This window comes from Coregonus clupeaformis, chromosome 18 (genome assembly GCF_020615455.1).
Source record: "Coregonus clupeaformis isolate EN_2021a chromosome 18, ASM2061545v1, whole genome shotgun sequence".
Classification (NCBI taxonomy): domain Eukaryota; kingdom Metazoa; phylum Chordata; class Actinopteri; order Salmoniformes; family Salmonidae; genus Coregonus; species Coregonus clupeaformis.
In genome coordinates this window covers 47513083-47534087 of record NC_059209.1, presented here as the reverse complement: position 1 = coordinate 47534087, position 21005 = coordinate 47513083, and the positions used below count along the sequence as shown (strand labels likewise).

General features: G+C 45.3%; 1 protein-coding gene across 20 annotated transcripts in view; it reads left to right on the top strand.

Annotated features, from left to right (window-relative positions):
• The window catches only part of LOC121530886 (AP2-associated protein kinase 1), a 38397-nt gene extending 19018 nt beyond the window's left edge, over window positions 1–19379 (top strand). Inside the window, exons 9-21 of one of the 20 annotated variants that reach the window (XM_041836206.2) lie at window positions 522–601; window positions 699–838; window positions 1248–1435; window positions 1886–2122; window positions 2850–3043; window positions 3445–3632; window positions 3749–3844; window positions 4292–4387; window positions 7687–7791; window positions 8031–8096; window positions 9075–9248; window positions 9816–9926; window positions 16344–19379. In XM_041836206.2, coding sequence (XP_041692140.2) covers window positions 522–601; window positions 699–838; window positions 1248–1435; window positions 1886–2122; window positions 2850–3043; window positions 3445–3632; window positions 3749–3844; window positions 4292–4387; window positions 7687–7791; window positions 8031–8096; window positions 9075–9248; window positions 9816–9926; window positions 16344–17173 — 2505 coding nt within the window. In that variant the 3' untranslated portion in view covers window positions 17174–19379. Of the gene's footprint in view, window positions 1–521; window positions 602–698; window positions 839–1247; window positions 1436–1885; window positions 2123–2849; window positions 3044–3444; window positions 3633–3748; window positions 3845–4291; window positions 4388–7686; window positions 7792–8027; window positions 8097–9074; window positions 9249–9815; window positions 9927–10667; window positions 12957–16343 lie in introns of those variants that run through there. The other 19 variants (XM_041836204.2, XM_041836224.2, XM_041836214.2 and 16 more) reach the window with 19 other exon arrangements.
• The last annotated feature ends 1626 nt before the right edge of the window (window positions 19380–21005 follow it).

Genomic DNA, 21005 nt, shown 5'->3' with positions numbered 1-21005 from the left:
TCAGTGGGCAAACGTACAAAATCAGCAGGGGATCAAATACTTTTTTCCCTCACTGTATGTAAGGCACTGTACTTAATGTTATTTTATTTAAAATGTAAGAAGCTTTCACATTTTACTAAGATGTTGTATTCATGTCTAATCTTTTTGGAAAGCAACATAAGTCTATTGCAAAATGCCAGAGGATGGGGGAGCAAGCGGCTTTGTGGTTGTTGCCAGTTGGCTGCCCACCATCCCCCAGGCCCCTTTGCTTTGCATTGATAGAGCAATGTCAGCACTCAATCATCTGACACAGCACATTTCAGACCACATTCCCAGTGGACATTCAAGGCCGATTCATGGAATCTTTAACTGATCATGACATTGCTGCAGTCATGTCATGCAGAAGTTATAATGATAAAGGGTTCTTGTTCCCTCGCTGTGACAAAAGGAAAACCATTACACTAGAAATCTGAGTGAAGCTGATTGATTTAAATTGAGTAGTATATCTAAGCATAGTACTGAAACTCTTCTCACCTTCACAGAACTATCCTATTCCTACAAAACTTCCTGAACCAATCAGAGCCAGCGAAGCTGTGGCCAAAAAGAGTCAATCCAAAGCCAGGTAAGTGAGGAGCATGAGAATCCCTTTTTTAAATTATAGTTACAGATGTAAAGCTCCGGCAATGATAACCTGTCTTGCCCTTCCGCTCCCCTCCCAGGCTCTCAGACCCTGTCCCCACAACGGAGACGTCCATCACGCCCCGGTCACGACCCAAAGCTGGAGGGGCCCAGCCCATAGGCATCCTGCCCATCCAGCCGGCCCTCACCCCACGCAAGAGACCCAGCGTGGCTGCAGGAGGTACGCACACACTACCCTCTGTGCCTTCTTTGTTTCTCAGTCAAAGCTTGAACCACAAGGACCTGATAATGTGGTGAGCAGAGAGCTGAGGCCTGCAAGCAGGGAAAGTCTCTAATCCTGTAACAAAACACTCACCGAGATAGACATCCTGTATTGAGCTTGATGTATTGAACTGTTCCACGTGTTTGGCTGACATAACATGGCCTTGTAATCCCAGTGGTTCAATTTGTCCGTCCGGACAAGGCTTTAATAGTCTATTAATGAGCCCTTGGTGACACCTATAGTCTATCTGAGCCCTTCTGTCCATCTGCTTGTATAGAGACCGATAGGAGCTGCAAGCTTGTCTGTTTTAGTCAATTGTTATCAATGTCATCCTTCCAAGACAGCCATCTTTTCCCCTGTACTACAGGTGTTTTAGGCGCTGCCCAGCCGGCTGTTGCTGTTCAATTAGTCCAGCAGGTGCCTGCTGCACAGGCCACATCCCCACTGGCTCAGACCGCCCCTTCGCAGCCCATGGCCACGCCCCAGCATCAGCAGGGTCTCTTCATGAAGCAGCAGGCTGCAGCCTTCTTCAGCCCACAGCAGAAGACCAACCAGGTGGGCATATCTCTTATCAGTCTGCTAAAGGCACTATATATTACCTTGTGTTTGGAATCTTGTTGCCATTTGCCAATAATATGAAGTCATTGTTTTTTATGCATCCATTTATTTCCTTCTAACTTATGATATTTCTATGTAGAGTGCACTTTTAGCAGGACCTCTGAATAACCTTGTGGTTTTGAATGAAATTGAATCAAACTGAATAACTTGATTGACTTTCCAGGAACTCCCCTCTGATCTGTTAATTAAAATACACTAAGATGTCATGTGTAACAAAAATCCAACTGCAGAAATGACAACTTTCATGAAATACACAGGGAACAGAAGGGTGAACTGGTTTGCACTTGGCAGAGCAATAACTCATCCCAAACTGGGCCAAATTAGACAGTAGGGAGGGGTTTTCCTGAACACTGGTTGTGTTTCTCCCACCATCCTATCCCTAAGCAGCATCAGCTGGTGCAGACCATCTACAAACAACAGCAGCAGCCTCCCATCCCGACCCCCCAGGGCTCTGTGGCTGTGCAGTCCAAAACGAATCCTGTGGCTCCTGTTGCTCCTCTGCAGCAGCAGCCAGCCAGCCCTGCGGCAGACCCCCCCTCCCCCCAACCACCAGCCCCCCCTCAGCCTGCAGCCCCAGGACCTACAGCCACAGGACCTGCACTTGACTGTGACTCTGAGCCCACGGTAAACCCCCTTCCCTCCGGCAACCTGCTGGTCTGTGGGACAGGGAGGGCTAACAGGCCCATCTCCTCTGGCAGCCTGCTGCCTTGTGGGACAGGGGGACTAACAGGCCCTGGCTCTCTGTCTGGGGCCTTAGAATCTGGCTAATCACCCAACACTGACTTTGTATGCATTCTGCATTTGCATTGGATTAGTTCCCTTTAAAATAACTGCATGTTTTATTGATCTATGTAAACAATGATGTAGAAATACTTGCTCTTGGATTGGTCCTGTATACTGTTGTGAGGACTGAATTAAGCAGTCTAAAAAGGATACATCAGTGCTTCTCACTAACATCGAAGACAGATCTTTCATACTTTGCATAGTGATCAAATATAATTCAACCAAAAGGATAAGATTTAGAAGCTGTCTAGTGGCTTTTCCTTTCACTATGGTTATAATGTCTAAAGTTGTCATGAAACATCTCTGTCACTGGAACCTGTCACCACTCAGTTCTGTCTCCTTTGTGATTTATTGTTCTAAATCTAATCTCTGTCAAAAATATGAATCAATAACGGATCATCCTGAAAACCATCCATTGGTATTTTGCCACTAATCAACCATGTCTTTTCACCAACCAATAGAATAGCTAATCAACTTGGATCAACCTGTCATTTTCTTCCTTCTGATATTCGGTGTGATATTTTCCTTATCTCCATATTAAACCCTTTCTCTCGCTCTCTCCTCCCAGCATCTGGCTCCTGGACGTGGGCTCCACAAGGTTGGCTCCCTGACGCCCCCCTCCTCCCCAAAGATGGCCCCCCGAGGCAGTCACAGACGCATCCTGAGCGACGTCACCCACAGTGCTGTGTTTGGGGTCCCAATCAGCAAGTCAACCCAGCTACTGCAGGCGGCTGCAGCCGAGGCCAGCCTCAACAAGTCCAAGTGAGCTGAATTAACCCATCTCAATGAACTGAGGAATCAACTGTCCATTCATTCCACACACTCACTGACTGACTGACTGACTGACTGACTGACTGACTGACTGACTGACTGACTGACTGACTGACTGACTGACTGACTGACTGACTGACTGACTGACTGACTGACTGAGTGAGAGAGTGAGATGCAGGCCAATGAACAGGCCATTCATACAGAGAACCTTAATAGCCCATATAGTTCAACACAGGAATAAACAGTCCATTCAATCTACAAATAACTCAATAGGATTTTTAATTACCCATATTTGCATGCATGTTTTATATTTGGCACAGACTTGTTTGTACTTAAGATAAATGAGATGGATGATTTCCACTGTAACCTTTGTTTTCCTATGTGCGTTGTAGGTCAGCCAGCACCACCCCCTCTGGCTCCCCCTGCTCCTCCCAGCAGAGTGTGTACCAGCCAGGGCAGGGCGGTGCCCAGACAGCCCCCTCTGCACCCACTGGCAGCTGGAACCCTTTTGGTGACGACAACTTCTCCAAGCTCAGTGCCGAGGAGCTGCTCAACAAGGACTTTGCCAAGCTGGCCGAGAGTAAGACCACAATGTCCAGTCTGTGTATAGACATCTACAAGTGCAATGGATAGTTGGTAGATAGGTAAATGAACAGAGGTGATGTTGTTTTCTAATTGTGTATGTCTTTATGACAGCTACAACAGGGGAGAGGGCCAGCCTCTCTACAGAGAACCTAATTTCAGGGCTGCAGCCTGTCTCTGCTGCTGGGTCCACAGGCAAGGCTTTCCCGGGTAAGACCCCACGTGTTCACCAGCCTTCCTCTCTGTGTCATACAGACGTTATTATTCCTCTCCCTCATCTCTACATATTTCCCATGTGGTGTCCTGTTGTTTTTAGCTGTCGGCTTCTTCTCTGTAAATCTTTCTTTCGAAGATCGATTTTTCTCCTGCTCTGTAGAATTCTTTCATTGAGAGATGTATCGGTTTGAGCTGTCAAGTGAACCTCTCGCACCTTTCTCTGAGACAATTTTCTCTGAGCCCAACCCAAGCCAATTACTGTTGTGTAATTTGTTCTCCTCAGCTCTGTTGTCCTCTTACATCTTGTTGACTTTCTATTAGATCAGTAACTGTCATAACCAACCATACCATCTTCTTCAACATCCTTCCTCCCCTATTCTCCTGCTGTCTCTCATTCTTTCTCTCCTTCTCCCGCTTTCTTTCTCCCTGTGTGATGTTAAGCTGAGAGAGGTGCTGACATCCTGGGTTTGGATGCAGGCTCAGCGATTTTGAGTGTCCCGGACCCCTTTAACGCCCTCTCCCTCTCTGACACCACAGGTAACGCCCTTTCCCAGCATGCAACGTTGTTGTGGAATGTATTGGCAGGTTCCACTTCTCTGTCCTGCCAGGATCCCTACTTTACCATCAAGCATCCATCCAATGTGTTTCAATTCTTGCGCATAGATGTTCCTGAGACACTCATGTTGGTGGATTGTATGTGGCCTATATCTAATGTTTAAAGCCATTGTTTAGATCATGACTGGGGTGACATGGCTTTGCTCTGTAGTCCTATTGTCCCTGTCCTCTTAGCATAATTGATTCCCTTTCAGCTCCTATGAATAGAGACCTTAGCTGGATTGCCTCACACTTGTGGACCGTGCCTCTGTCTGTACTGTTGCCTGGTTACCTGAAGGACACATTCTCCTTTGTTAATCGGATTGCTGTTCCTCTGGAGGCGCCTGCTTTAGAATGCCTCTGTCACTGAGAACAGTGGGAAAGTTCAGCGTCACATCTGAGCTCTTCCTTTAGTTGGTAGTTGATTGCTTTTCCAAATGGCTCAGGAGCAATACTCTGTCCTCAGTTTATCTTAACACAGACTAGGCTGTATTCACTGTAAGGTTCAGATAATCGCTCCAATGACGGTCAGTGGATGCCAGTGTTGTCAGTTAGTGGGGTCTGAGCTGAGGGGAAAAAAGGCTGCCTGTTACATAATCTGGGTGTGGTTAATCTTCACTGTCCTCTCCCAACTCACTCAGTCTTTACACACAGGTCACAAAGAGAGTGAGAGCACTGAGGATTTACTGGCACACAGCACCAGTAGAGCCCATAACAGGAACTGCACCCCATTTGCCTCATGCAGCGTGACTCATCTCCTTTGCATAGAGTTGATCAGGCTGTTGATTGTGGCCAGTGGAATGTTGTCCCACTCCTTTTCAATGGCTGTGCGAAGTTCCTGGATATTGGCTATTCCTGGAACATGCTGTCGTGCAAATCGATCCAGAGCATCCCAAACGTGCTCAAGCTACCTACCTGGGCGGCAGGTAGCTTAGTGGGTAAGAGCGTTGTGCCAGTAACCGAAAGGTCGCTGGTTCTAATCCCCGAGCTAACTAGGTGAAAAATCTGTCGATGTGCCCTTGAGCAAGGCACTTAACCCTAATTGCTCCTGTAAGTCGCTCTGGATAAGAGCGTCTGCTAAATGACTAAAAAAAAATAAAAAAAAATAAAAATAAAAAATGTCTAGTGAGTATGCAGGCCATGGAAGAACTTGGACATTTTCAGCTTCCAGGAATTGTATTTATAGATCCTTGTGACATGGGGCCGTGCATTATCATGCTGAAACATGAGGTGATGGCGGCAGATGAATGGCACAGTATCTCTGTGCATTCAAATTGGCATCGATAAAATGCAATTGTGTTCGTTGTCCGTAGCTTATGCCTGCCCATACCGTCACCCTACCGCCACCATGGGGCACTCTGTTTACAAAGTTTACGTCCGCAAACCGATGCCATCTGCCCGGTACAGTCGTAACCGGGAGTCATCCGTGAAGAGCACACTTCTCCACCATGCCAGTGGCCATCGAAGGTGAGCATTTGCCCACTGAAGTTGGTTACGACGCCGATCTGCAGTCAGGTCAAAACCCTGGTGAGAACGACGAGCACTCAGATTAGCTTCCCTGAGACGGTTTCTGACAGTTTGTGCAGAAATTCTTCAGTTGTGCAAACCCACAGTTTCATCAGCTATCCGGGTGGCTGGTCTCAGACGATCCCGCAGGTGAAGAAGCTGGATGTGGAGGTCCTGGGCTGGCGTGGTTACACGTGGTCTGTGGTTGTGAGGCCGATTGGACGTACTGCCAATTTCCCTAAAACAACATTGGAGGCGGCTTATGGTAGAAAAATGAACATGCAACAGCTATGGTGGACATTCCTGCAGTCAGTTGTGGCATTGTGTTATGTGACACAACTGTACATTTTAGAGTGGCCTTTTATTGTCCCTAGCACAAGGTGCACCTGTGTAATGATCATGTTTAATCAGCTTCTTGATATGCCACCCTATCAGGTGGATGGATTATCTTCGCAAAGGAAAAATGCTCACTAACAGGGATGTAAACAAATTTGTGCACAAACTTTGAGCAAAATAAGCTTTTTGTGCGTATGGAACATTTCTGGGATATTTTTATTTCCGCTCATGAAACCTGTGACCAACACTTTGCATGTGTTTTATATTTTTGTTCAGTATAAATAAGACTCTGGAGTACACAGACTTTGTCATAGCAGTTTATCATTGACCTGCGACCTCTCTCCCTTAGTGAAGGGGGCAAATGGGCAGCTGTGCTGTGTCATATTCTGAGCCCCCAGGCCCAGGTCCTCTGTCCCCCTGTCTCTCCATAGCAGCCAGTCACCTGTAAGTATGTATGGAGATGAGATTTTGACCCAGAAGATACTCACTCACATGCATGCAACTGGTTTGTACTCAGTCTGTTTGGATGCACTAACCTGCTGGAGAGGCACATCCTGAAGGCAGTCCTCCTGCTTTGTCTGTGGCACGGCCCTGGAACACCCAGCAAAGCTTACTTAACAAGGATACTGTCAGTCAGGTGTCTAGCAGTGCTGGCTGATCCAACACTTGTTCAGTGATGAAAGTGGAGAAGAGACATGTAAGAACAGTCAGTGATGTAGGCCTAGTCTGTGGACTGGTGCTATGGTAGCTAACCCCTGGTATATTTTTGTTGAGTGAGGCTGACATTTTGCTCTTTAGTCCGTCAACTAATGACCCTATAAAGATGAAATACTGACACTAGCTGCTGTGTGTTTGTATTCGTCTCCATGTCATTGGTTGATGGGATGGAATGATGTGTTGGTGGTTTAAGGCTAGCAGTTCTTTTTGAAGGCATGCTGTTTTTCTCCACTACTTGTTTGACATGAATGGTATTACCTGCCTGAAATAAACATGTCCTCTACTCAAGCATGGTCTGTGCACTCCGTCATCACACTAGGAGGGATTTTCTGCTGAAGAGTAAAGGAGAGACTGGTGTCTTCATAGCATTCCTCATGGCAGAATACCCAGCCAATAGAAAAATATCTTCACAAATCCAAGAACTAACAGCTGCTACACCTTGATAACGTTACCAACTAATTCTCACCTTGATAGTATAATTATCATGTTCTCATTTGTACTTAGATGAGCCTAGCGTACATTTCTTCCCTTTGCCTCAGTCCTACTACATCATCTCACATTTTCTCCCCCTACTCATACTTTTCTTATGCACATTCTCTTTCTTTCCTCTCTCTTTCGATGCTTTCCTCCCTCCCGTTCCTCCTTGTCCTCTCCTCTCGTCCCTCTGTCTGGATGGCTCACAGAGAAGCTGATTGAGGGACTGAAGTCCCCCGAGACATCTCTGCTGCTCCCTGATCTTTTACCCCTGGCTGACCCCTTCAGCAGCTCTGCAGAGGGCAACAGTAATGGTAACAGGCTCTCCTGCCTGCCTGTCTGTCTGCCTATCTGCCTGTCTGTCTGCCTGCCTGCCTGCATGCCTTCCTCTCCTCTTCCTGTATCCTCTCTCACATGAGAGATGCTTCAGGTTGTTTATGAACTGAAGTCCGTCATATACTTTATTCTCTGGAGCTGGAGCTCTTTGGTTTCCTCTCTCCTTTTCATTCATTTTCTTATCTGACCATCTCTCCTGTTCCTCTTTCATCAGCAGCAAAGGCTGAGATGTGTGTGGACTCTCTGATACCGGGCCTGGAGACAGTCTCAGCCAGCCTGCCAGGTTAGTGTCCTAAACTGTACCTTACTGTTCTTACCATTCCTTAAATAATATAGGCAATGTTATTACATTATTGCCGTACATCGCTATGACGTATGCTCTGTGTGGGGCCACAAGGCAATGAGTTATTGGGTTAACACAAAGGGAGATTTGCCTCCACTAAGATTGAATGTGTTTTTTCTGCCATCAACGTCATACAGGGATATGACTCTTAGTTCAGAAGCTCTGTTGTGGTTTCCTTTGTGTTAACTATTGCTTGGTGTTGAAAAGACCAAGTCATTTATCAGTAACCTGCGCAAACATACCCTGCCAGGGCTTGCTGAAAGGTTTGCCTGTACCAAATTAATATTCCCTGTCACCATTTCTTCAATGCTGTCAACTAAACTGTCTGGAACGGTTGCGACAGTGAGCGTCTCGGTTTATTGCAATGATCCGTTGCTATGACGTACTCTTGAGGGCGAACAGGAAAACATTTGCAGTGCACTGTTCATTAGCAGTGCTGATTCTGCTCCAGATGAACATGAGCACAGTGTGAATGTTAGTGTAATGGCTGACATTCCCCAGTGAATGTAGGCTGGATCTGAGGACAAGGCCACTACTGCTGAGCGATAGAGCGTGTCTGCTGCCCCTGGCTTTGACCTCTCAATATCGCGCAGTAGGCAGTTTTTCCCTCCGCTCCCACCTTTTGGTAGTAGTGTCAATCTGTGCCACTAGAGGGCACCAATGGACAATGGTCCTGTCATTAGTCCAACTCCTACATGCAGCAAAGTACCACTACTAGTGTGGGGTTTGATCAGGGGATATCTACTTTGAGGATGAACGTACATCTGAGAGTAAGAAGCGCATTCACTTTTGGCCTAATCTTTTTTCTGTGGGAAAAGGGTGAGCATGCTTACTAACCTACTGCTTTTTCTTCTGCTTGGGTTAATGGTCTTTCATTTTCTTTCCCTCCATATTAACCCCTGGCCTCCCCTCCCTCAGAGCCTCTGGCTGGAGAGGACTCTCTGCTGGGCTGCTCTTTGCTGTCTCACACCTCCACCCCTGGGGATCAAACTGTCTGTGCACCCCCCTCCTGCTCCTCTGCCCCTCCTGGCTCTGCTTCCTGTCTGGACAAACTAGCTCCAGTCTCATTTGGCACTGCCCAGGCATCTGCTGGTAAGACCTCCTCTCTCCAGCTGTCATATATTGTATGTTACCTGTGGTGAAACGCCTCACAGCAAGTCTGACCTGTGTTCAGCCCAAACTAAATCACAGTACCACAGACCGGCAGTATCTCTCAGCTTTAAAGACCAGTCAGACTACTAAAATATACATGTTCAAAGCCAAGCGACCTTTGAATTGATGATGTTAAACTACCCAGTTAACGATCATATTACTAATATCAACATGAACTATATCATTTCAGAAGGGTAATGAGATATTGATACAGACATGTTGGCAGCCTGTATCAAGGGCCCTTTCATTGTAGTTCAAACGGTGAGGTAACCATTTGTAGCACTATGCAGCTGCCACAGCTGCCACAACATTGTGGGACCTTCTGCAGACCCTTGACTCATTTACAAAAGCCACATCAGATGCATGGCTTAGTACTAATGCTGTGACTGCTCTGGCTGCATCTGTCTCTGTACTTCCTGCACCCTCCCCTCCTCCCTCCTCGCTCTCTTCTGGGCTGCGCTAACCTCCCCCTCCATTACCCCTTCACCTCCTCTCCTCCACCTGCAGACTCTGCTTACCTCATGTTGGGCTTCCAGCCGCCCGAGGCTGGGGAGAAGGGCACTGAGGACGAATTTGACCCCATCCCCGTGCTCATCTCCAAAAACTCCAACAACCAAGGTACGTAAGGCAGGCCAGCAGTGTGTAGATAGGGTTGGATCCACTTGTCTCATTGATCCACTCAGATCTGCTGAGGACCAAAGTACTGTTCTGTATGAGCTGCCAGGGGACCACGAATGAGCACACCCATTACTGAGAAACCCTAGCTAACACCCTAGTTCATCACTTACACCTGCTGAGAGCAACCATGGCTGGATGTGCTGTAACATTAGCTAGCCCTTCTCATCCTAGCATGCTTTCACATCAGTGGGTTTCTCTAAACTTTCGCTCATTGACTTTTCACTGGCTGAACGTTGTCAATAAGAATTGGCAGTTCCTATCAAAGGCAGGCACCATTCTGCAGTTGTTTTGTACAGTCTGTCAGAACAGAAGCGCCAACAGCAGAGCTTGAAGGCATCTTTTAAGAGTAGTGTCTTCTAGAGGTTAGGAAGACATACAAGATGTCCTCCTCCCTGCACTCTATCCCTGAAATGCTGCGGCTGCATATAGATAATCTCGCTTACTTTCTGTCTCTTTTGTTCTCTTCCTACCCCTGTCCCTCATTCACTCGTGTCTGCTCCTGTCATCCCACCCTCGCTCCTGTCCTCTTCTCTTTCACCAATTCTCAATGCTTTGCCATGATCTGTCCTGTCTCTCTTCTATGCTCTCTCAAATACTCTCCTTTCCCCCTCTTCGCTCTTCCTTGCTCCATCCATGTCCTCTTCTCTCTCTCTCTCTCTCTCTCTTTCTGGCACGTTTCAGGTGGTCACTCGCGCAGCAACAGTGGCAGTTCAGAGTCCAGCATCCCCAACTTGGCCCGCTCCCTTCTGCTGGTGGATCAGCTCATCGACCTCTAGGGGGGTGGGGGAGAGAGGTCGAAGGGGCAGCGTGCAATCGTAACATGTAGGGGATGGAGAGGGGGCAGCAGAGGCACTTATGTAGCACCTTGCAAGGTGAAATGGAGGAGCTTTAGTGTGGACTAGTAAACACTTTCTCTGGTGTGCCTCCTTGCCCCCGCCTCCATCTCTTGCTTTCCTGATACGCTAGTTTCAAACCATTAATTCTGGCCGTTGGCATTCCCATGTTGGTAACAACATTGCATTAACTCCCCGTCCTGACAGATTGTCTGCTTCTGTCTTGGCTGCACTATGGTCTTTATCATGCTGTCATCCATCTGTCAACATTCCTCATTGTCCTGCCATGCGGATTCAGCCCCACCCTATGCACATACTGCCTGGCTTGCCCATAACTCCATTGGCTTTGCTATGTTTGATCAGGGTTTAAGCTTCCTTTATACAAACGTATGTGTCCTAGGTCTGACCACGTAACATAGCCAGGAGAGAGAGAAGTACTGTACTGCTATCTGTATGCACTCTTCCTGTAGCAGCTATGACCATGTCTAGTCATTACAGCAAAGCAGGCATTTAGAAAAGCAGAAGCTGACTGAACTATCCCAAGCTGCTTGCATGGGGCATACAGAGGAGACCAATGAGCTGTCAGTCCTTAGGCTCCTGCTGTGTTTTTAACTTTTCTCAAACTGCTGTGGTTCACTGCTGCCCCTTGGGAATGTTTGGCTGTCTGTTGCAAATGTTCGAAGATGTCTATGTGTCATTGTGAGCTCAAAAGCACTTGTGCAACATGCACCGTTATGGTAGACATATCGTCTCTATCTACAGGCTGTGGCTAGCTACTGTACCCCCAAACTGGCTCAGATAGTCAGGTCTTCTACAACAACCATCTCCTTGACTGTACAACCATGTTTATCTTGGCTGTGCTTTATGTAAGAGCTACAATCTGTTTATCTGAACATTCCCTGGGATTATTGTTCCAGTCCTGTGCATTTCCTATAGTTTAAGATCATATTGAGCTGGTGCATTTTGCCTCTTACTATACCTCTAAGTATAAGAATGATCTGGAAAGGTTGACGCATTAGCGGTATTATTCTAAATGTGTGTAATTCATTTGAATGCCCTTGTCTTCTTGGTCATACATTAAGACGGGTGCTCAACAACTTTCTCTCTTGGGCAGAATGCATGCTAACCGGCTATTGGGCAGAATGCATGCTAACCGGCTATTGGGCAGAATGCATGCTAACCGGCTATTGGGCAGAATGCATGCTAACCGGCTATTGGGCAGAATGCATGCTAACCGGCTATTGGGCAGTATGCATGCTAACCGGCTATTGGGCAGAATGCATGCTAACCGGCTATTGGGCAGAATGCATGCTAACCGGCTATTGGGCAGAATGCATGCTAACCGGCTATTGGGCAGAATGCATGCTAACCGGCTATTGGGCAGAATGCATGCTAACCGGCTATTGGGCAGAATGCATGCTAACCGGCTATTGGGCAGAATGCATGCTAACCGGCTATTGGGTAGAATGCATGCTAACCGGCTATTGGGTAGAATGCATGCTAACCGGCTATTGGGCAGAATGCATGCTAACCGGCTATTGATCATGTGTATTCCAATAAGAGCTTTATCGTCGCTATTCTGTTTCATTTGGGTTTCTGTCCTCGGCCCATTGGTTAGCAGATCTACATTTCCGAGAATGTGAGAGAGAAATTAGTCCCATATTGAGCATGGATACAGCTGAACAGTGCAATGGTCGCGTATCTCATTGTGGTTGTTTAGTGAGGGTCAGCTGATCTTTACCAGTGAGCCAGCAGAGTGAGAAGTAGTTGCAGCTGAGCTTGGGTTTTGTCTGCTTGTGTTGTGCTGGTGTGGTCCTACAGCCAATCACAGTTTCTCTTTTTGTTCCATGTGTCTCTGTTGCACATTTCATCCTCATCATTCATATCCATCTCCCTTCTGTCCAATCTACTCATCCATACTACACACACATATATACACCGTGATGTTGCTTGCCCTATATAGTGTAATGATCTGGAAAAATATCCATTCCCTAGTCCCTACCAACTCATGTATATAAAACCACTATTTCAATGTCCTCATTCTCCCCTTGTAAAGAAGTAGTTAAAGTATACTGAACAAAAATATAAACGCAACAATTTCAACAATTTTACTGAGTTACAGTTCATATAAGGAAATCAGTCAATTGAAATAAATTCATTAGGCCCTAATCTATGGATTTCACATGACTTGGTAGGGGTGCAGCCACAGGTGGGCCTGGGAGGGCATAGGCCCACCCACTGGGGAGTCAGGCCCAGCCAATCAGAATGAGTTTTCCCCACTAAAGGGCTTTATTACAGACAGAAATACTCCGCAGGTGAAGAGCTTCTTGATATGCCACACCTGTCAGGTGGATGGATTATCTTGGCAAAGGAGAAATGTTTTTGCACATTGAAAAATTCTGGGACATTTTATTTTAGCTCATGAAACATGGGACCAACACTTTACATGTTGCGTTTATATTTTTGTTCAGTATACATTTTTAAGTGTTTCATATTTAAAGACATGTCATATCATGGTATGAATAAATGTGACTTGATAGTGTTATAGAATGAATGTATGAAGTGAGTATCAATATGAAATATATACAATTCATAAGTACATATTATAGGTAAATGAAAATAAAGTTTATTTCTGTGTATTCTTTATGGGGTTGTATTTAAGAATGCAAAGATATTGTGTCCCTCATTTTTGTCCAAAGTATTTTTGTCTATCCTTCTTGGTCTTGTGGGACTATTTCAGCATAGGGAAGCCACTAGCCCCATGGTTTTAGCTATCTTAATTTGGTGGTGTTCTGAGAACAGCTCTGTGCTTGTGACTTACCTTATTGGAGTATTATCTTCAAGCTTCATCCTTGGTTTTCCCATAGTTTTCTCTGGTTTGATTTTCTTCCTCTGAGTTGTAGTTTATTTAACAACATAGAGTCCCTTCCCTCCTCTGGAAACAGGGCTTATGATGGAAGGGTCTTCCTGATATCTCTGTTCTTTCCTCCTCCTTTACTGTTAACCCCTAAATGCATCACACAGTCTAGCCTATCTACTTACAAGTTACAATGCAATGAGTCTCATTTGTTGGAAACGGAACCAAAATGTGTCTTACTCTTGACACATCTTTATCATCCTCCCAGCAAGCATAATCAGTGGATATAATGTACTACATTGTACCCACCCTTGATTTACCTGAGGCATATGAAAATTAGACGGTACAATATTTAAAAAACTAAACTGAAATGCAACACGTATAAGAACTTTCAACTCCACAAAATGCATTTATTCAATTTCAGAAAGTCTTGTTTCCATACTTGGAAAATATTCAAAGCAAAAATATACATTTCCATTGAGGTGTTACTGCTAGTATAGCATACTTTAAGTTAAAGATAATTTCTTAGTTTTTTTCTTTAAAATACAAATGAGTTTTACCCCAAACCATATATATTGTACAGTAAATTCTAGAAATTGGGCTGTGGATTTTAAAGTGTGTATGGCCTGTATGGAGAGAGAATCAGTAAAACTACTCGGGTTTTGTTTTTATTCATTTTCCTCTCCAATCTACTTGATGTACAGTTCAGTCTTTTGCAGGTTTTAGTGTGGCTAACCTATGCAATTCTACAGTAGTGCTCATATTATCCTTAGACACCACAGTGCTGTATCAGTAGAGGTCTAGCCTTGCCAGTAGAGTTTTACTTGTGTTGCTGTGAAACTGATGTACCTAAGTCTGTTTGCTGAGGCAAAACAGTGACAAGTATAATCTATTTGATTATATGAAAACTGTTGAACTGAGCAAACAGCAGTTGTCCATATGTGAAATCACAGTTATTATCTAATGTGTACCTTCTATTTTTATGAAATTAGAAAAAAATATTCAAAAAGAAAGGGACATTAAATAAACGTGAATGTAACTCTAGTCTCGTTGGTGTATTTTTCAAATCATCAGTAGGAAATGTAGTTCAATATATGGTTGTGTTATGAGATAATTGGAAGAGCAAGTATAGGTGGATAACACATCAGTCTGTTGCTTAGTCACACACCCACATAATTCACTTCCCTAACAATGTCAAGGCTCACACTTCAGACAGAAAATGCAATCTGCTGTCCGTTTGCCAGCTTATGAATGCATTAATAGCTTTCAGAAGCCTCTGCGTTTAAAAAATCCTTCTTTTTTTTTCTCCTTTTGACTTATCAAAAACTCAGTATATCAGTACAGTATGGAAGTGCTCACTCATCCTATCATGCCTTGGTGCTAGGCTGAGCAACTAACACACACTGCACTCTTACCTGGAGTTTGAGTCCTCTCGCTTACTGTAGTGTACTATAGAGCTCACACACCTAACTTCTTGCCTTTCAATCCACTGAAAGGTTGAGTATCTTAGAGCTACAGTTCCACTTCTTCTCTTACTCACAACCTGCCCAGCTCTTTGTCCTCTGGCTGACTCTGGACTGTGTCCTAAATGGCTGCCACTAACCCTCTCCCTCTGGGGCTGCCGGCTAACTCCTGCTACCTGCACTACCAAGGTAAGACTGCCCCTGTTTCTGCCCCCCTCTGTCTGTCTGTCTACTCCTGTCAATCTCACTCTGCTGGGACTCCAGTGAGTCCTCTCACTCCACCTTGTTTCCACGGGTCCATTTGATCCTTATCAAGTCCCTATATCTTTATATAACTTACCAATAACGACCCTAAATCTACCAGTATTACTCTTTGTAGTGGTGCGTGGAATTGTTTTGATGAGGGGTTGTGTATCTGCTTAGAGGATGTTGCAGGTCTCCTGAAAAACAACAAGTGGAAACAAGGTATTTTGTGTTGTATTGATAGCGCTGAATAGTCGTCTTGTGTTCATTGTGTTGTACAGAGTAGATCATGTTGTGTTTTTGGAGTCGTGCTGTGCTGGCTTGCTGCTGTTGGACCATTGTACTGTTGTTGCTGTTTCCATGGTGTTTACTTGTTTGCAGTATGCTGTTGTACGTGTCATCTTTGGGAGTGACATTGATGCTTTGTTAGACCAAAGGACCACAGACAGTAGTTCAAAGCTGAGAGAGGGTTCTCAATGTAAACTAACTAGTCATCTTGTCTCAGTGTACACATCTTAAAGGGCAACTCCACCACTTTAACATAATTTTCATTATCTCCAGCACAATACTATTGTCTACATATGTGGAAACAGTGCTTTTCTATATTTTGTAGAAAAAATACATGTAGTTTAAAAGTTCTACCTGATGACATCATCAAAAGTTAAAACATTTTAAAAAGTGTTTTTCAAACATTATGAGAATCGTGGTGACGTGGGAAACAAGAAAATACCCTCCTGGCTAAACTTGTTACAGGTTTTGGAAATCACCCGTTTTTCCTACCCTGTGATGTCACAGAGAAGCATTTTTTAGGGCCTTGTCTTTTTAACCACAGATCATAGAAATGTGCCGTTTTCACATATGTAGACACTGGTATGGTGCTGGAGATAATGAATGAGATTGAAAAGTGGCAGAATTGCACTTTAAGTCTCATCCTTTACTTTGTGTCTTCTCTCCTCTGCAGAGCTGAAAGGGGAAAGGAAAAGCTACGCTGTGCTAGACAAGGGGAGGTCAGAGAATGAGCTGCCTGGAGAAGGCCACAGAGCAGATGAGGGCTGTGTCCACTCCAGCGATGAGGAATTTGAGGAGGAAGACAAGAGAGAGGAGGAGCAGGGCAGGAGGGCCAGTGAGAGTGATGAGGTGGTCCATGACTGCAGTGGTTCCAGACCTTTGCTGCTGGATTCAGATGAAGAGGAAGAGCAGGGGTCTGAATTACCCCTCCCACCCTCCCAGCCATCCCTATCACACCCACAACTCTCCACTCCCTCCCACCAACCTACCCCAGGCCCACGTGCCCCATCCCAGAATCATTCCCACCAGATGCCCCAGCAAGCCAGGGAGGTTGACGTTGTCGCTGATGTCTTCTCGAAAGCCCCTTTCAGGGTTGGACAGGAAGAGGCAGGTGACGTGTTCGCAAATGCCCCGTTCCCACGTCACCCTGTTGTGACACAACAGCATCCAGATGTCTTCCTGCAGGCCCCCTTTGTGAAGCCCATGACCCAACACCCTCACCCAGCTGTGCTTTACCCTGTGGCTCCTGAACCAGCCCTCTCGAGCCAGGTGGCCCCGCAGCCTTTCCGCCCACAGGCCCTGGCCAAGTACTCCCGACACTTTCAGGGCCCATTGCCTCAGCAGCCTGTGACAGCTCAGAGGGTGTTGTCCAACGTGAGCAGGCAGACTGCTGTGAGCTCAGTACCTGTGGGACCCTTACACTCCTGGACTTCAGAGGTAAGTGCAGTAGACCCCTTTGTCTCTGCGCCCTTTCACCTTAAGGCCCCGCAAGAGAAGCCCTGAAAGCTCCCATCCTTTCTTACAAAGCAGGGGAGCCAGCATTGGAGGCCACACCTGTGCACACTACACTAAAGCATACACACAGCATGCTGTCACCAGCACCGGGGCTGGACTGCAGGGTGTCATAGAACTCTTAAGATCTTATCCTTTACAAACTCGGATCAGTCTTGATATTGCGCAAGGTCATCAATGCGCTTTTTTGCTGCAGTAGAATAAAGGGGTTCAAGTTAGTCCCAGTTGTCCCGGTGCTGGTTACTGTCATATCCTTTGGTGTGCACAGAGGATATGGCAGTCATGTTTTTTTTCTGCCTACCTCAGTTTGTCCTCAGCTTTTCTATCGGAGCGAAGACATTGCTTAGAGAGCTTGTCGGGGGCCAGTGTTGGAGGATTAGATACAGACAGGACACACACATAGGCTTTACTGCTCGATTCAATTTGACCCTCTGCTCCTTCTCTCAGTCCATTATCCATTGATCTGTGATGTCCAATAAGTATTCCCATGACAGCCCTGGTCTCTCAGGGTGATGATGTCACTACTTATCCAGGGGTTATCCTCTCACAGGTGGTTCCTCTACATGTCTTATATACTTCTGATGTTTTGGAAGTAATCTGATGACCATTTTAGCCCATTGAGTGGTGTATACTTTTTACTAGGTAGGTTCATGTACATCTGGCGGTGCTGTCATATTTGATCATTTATTATAATAATCAGATGCTGGATTATGTTGCACATGTCAAGCTATAGTGCATTATGAGTTGACATTTTAGCCTTTGTTTTGATTCAACACAGATTGTCTTCTTATTCACTTGTGTTTATGGTCACCTGACTCACAGTACTGCTTAAGTCAGCCTAAGGCATCTGTCACTTAATGTACATGCAGGGCATATAGTACATAACATACCTTACTGAGGCCAAAGGTCAGAGTTTCTCCTTAAACTTGTCCTCTCTTGTGGGTGCCTCTGCTGTATGTAATTGTGTTGGTTTACTTTAATTTTGAACTGAGCAGGTTGTTAATGTTGTAGCAGAGAAGCCTTACAGAAGTCCTCCACTCTCATGACCAGCCAGCACTATTGGCAAAGTCACAATCAGCACCTCCACTACACTCCCAGTCAGCACCTCCACTACACTCCCAGTCAGCACCTCCACTACACTCCCAGTCAGCACCTCCACTACACTCCCAGTCAGCACCTCCACTACACTCCCAGTCAGCACCTCCACTACACTCCCAGTCAGCACCTCCACTACACTCCCAGTCAGCACCTCCACTACACTCCCAGTCAGCACCTTCACCACACTCCGTCAGCATCCTTTGCTAATGCTACGTAACGCTATGCACTCACAATCAACACCTGCTCATTCACAATCATTTTCTTAATGAGCAATTCTACATTCTACCTGCACTCGATTCACTAAGATTTGAAACCCTTTACAATCAGCAACCAATTCTACCTTTACAAATCAGCACCCCCATCTCAGAACATATCAGAATAACTACAACCCTGTCAAGCACCTCAAGCGAAACACACAACTTTCACGTTAGGCAAGTCACACACACTTACCTACACATGCTCAAAAGACAATTCCAAGTAAAGGGTCAACACATGGTTTCATCATAAACCCATAAGTGTTAAGCTTTTGCTCTTCTACACCAGATTTTGCATTCCTTTTTTTTATAGCGATATGAAATGCTGAAATGGTATTCCACTGACTATTGTAGAATCTTGAAGCACTTTTCAATGTTTGCGATCCATTACATTACCTAGTGATGGTGTGGACCAATACAGACTTTCTCAGCTACTTGATCCAAAGTAAGAACCCCGTCTTAAAAGGAGAAATTATTCTGAGTTTGCTTTTTGTCATTCTATGTGATTACACTTTGTATAACATGTTAATTCATCTGCCGTGCAAATGAAGACTGAACACTGCATCAGCAGCAATGATAATGTACTCTACATGTGTTGAGGTGACACAGCTTTCTGAAGTTGTTAAAATGTTCCTTTCCTGGAAAACTTAAAAGCAGCATTTTTGTTTGATTTATGTCTGACTGTAGTATGTTGTGTGGTGGCTGATTCTACAGCAAGCCTCACCTGCTGAAACCTAAAGGCATCCATATCAAAATACTTGAGTCATGCAAAGCTTGCCATTGAACACCATCAAATGTTGTATGTCCTTAAGTAAAGATAAATAAATGTATGCAAAACAAGTAAATCTCAGTTGTAATTTGTTGCGTTTGTGTATCATCATGACACACCCATATGCAATGCATGTTATAAGATGAACCTTTCCTCTACCTTGTGGTTATACAGTGAGGGGAAAAAAGTATGTGATCCCCTGCTGATTTTGTACGTTTGCCCACTGACAAAGAAATGATCAGTCTATAATTTTAATGGTAGGTTTATTTGAACAGTGAGAGACAGAATAAAAACAAAAAAATCCACAAAAACGCATGTCAAAAATGTTATAAATTGATTTGCATTTTAATGAGGGAAATAAGTATTTGACTCCCTCTCAATCAGAAAGATTTCTGGCTCCCAGGTGTCTTTTTATACAGGTAACGAGCTGAGGTTAGGAGCACACTCTTAAAGGGAGTGCTCCTAATCTCAGCTTGTTACCTGTATAAAAGACACCTGTCCACAGAAGCAATCAATCAATCAGATTCCAAACTCTCCACCATGGCCAAGACCAAAGAGCTCTCCAAGGATGTCAGGGACAAGATTGTAGACCTACACAAGGCTGGAATGGGCTACAAGACCATCGCCAAGCAGCTTGGTGAGAAGGTGACAACAGTTGGTGCGATTATTCGCAAATGGAAGAAACACAAAATAACTGTCAATCGCCCTCAGCCTGGGGATCCATGCAAGATCTCACCTCGTGGAGTTGCAATGATCATGAGAACTGTGAGGAATCAGCCCAGAACTACACGGGAGGATCTTGTCAATGATCTCAAGGCAGCTGGGACCATAGTCACCAAGAAAACAATTGGTAACACACTACGCCGTGAAGGACTGAAATCCTGCAGCACCCGCAAGGTCCCCCTGCTCAAGAAAGCACATATACAGGCCCGTCTGAAGTTTGCCAATGAACATCTCAATGATTCAGAGGAGAACTGGGTGAAAGTGTTGTGGTCAGATGAGACCAAAATGGAGCTCTTTGGCATCAACTCAACTCGCCGTGTTTGGAGGAGGAGGAATGCTGCCTATGACCCCAAGAACACCATCCCCACCGTCAAACATGGAGGTGGAACCATTATGCTTTGGGGGTGTTTTTCTGCTAAGGGGACAGAACAACTTCACTGCATCAAAGGGACGATAGACGAGGCCATGTACTGTCAAATCTTGGGTGAGAACCTCCTTCCCTCAGCCAGGACATTGAAAATGGGTCGTGGATGGATATTCCAGCATGACAATGACCCAAAACACACGGCCAAGGCAACAAAGGAGTGGCTCAAGAAGAAGCACAGCCAGTCTCCAGACCTTAATCCCATAGAAAATCTGTGGAGGGAGCTGAAGGTTCGAGTTGCCAAACGTCAGCCTCGAAACCTTAATGACTTGGAGAAGATCTGCAAAGAGGAGTGGGACAAAATCCCTCCTGAGATGTGTGCAAACCTGGTGGCCAACTACAAGAAATGTCTGACCTCTGTGATTGCCAACAAGGGTTTTGCCACCAAGTACTAAGTCATGTTTTGCAGAGGGGTCAAATACTTATTTCCCTCATTAAAATGCAAATCAATTTATAACATTTTTGACATGCGTTTTTCTGGATTATTTTGTTGTTATTCTGTCTCTCACTGTTCAAATAAACCTACCATTAAAATTATAGACTGATCATGTCTTT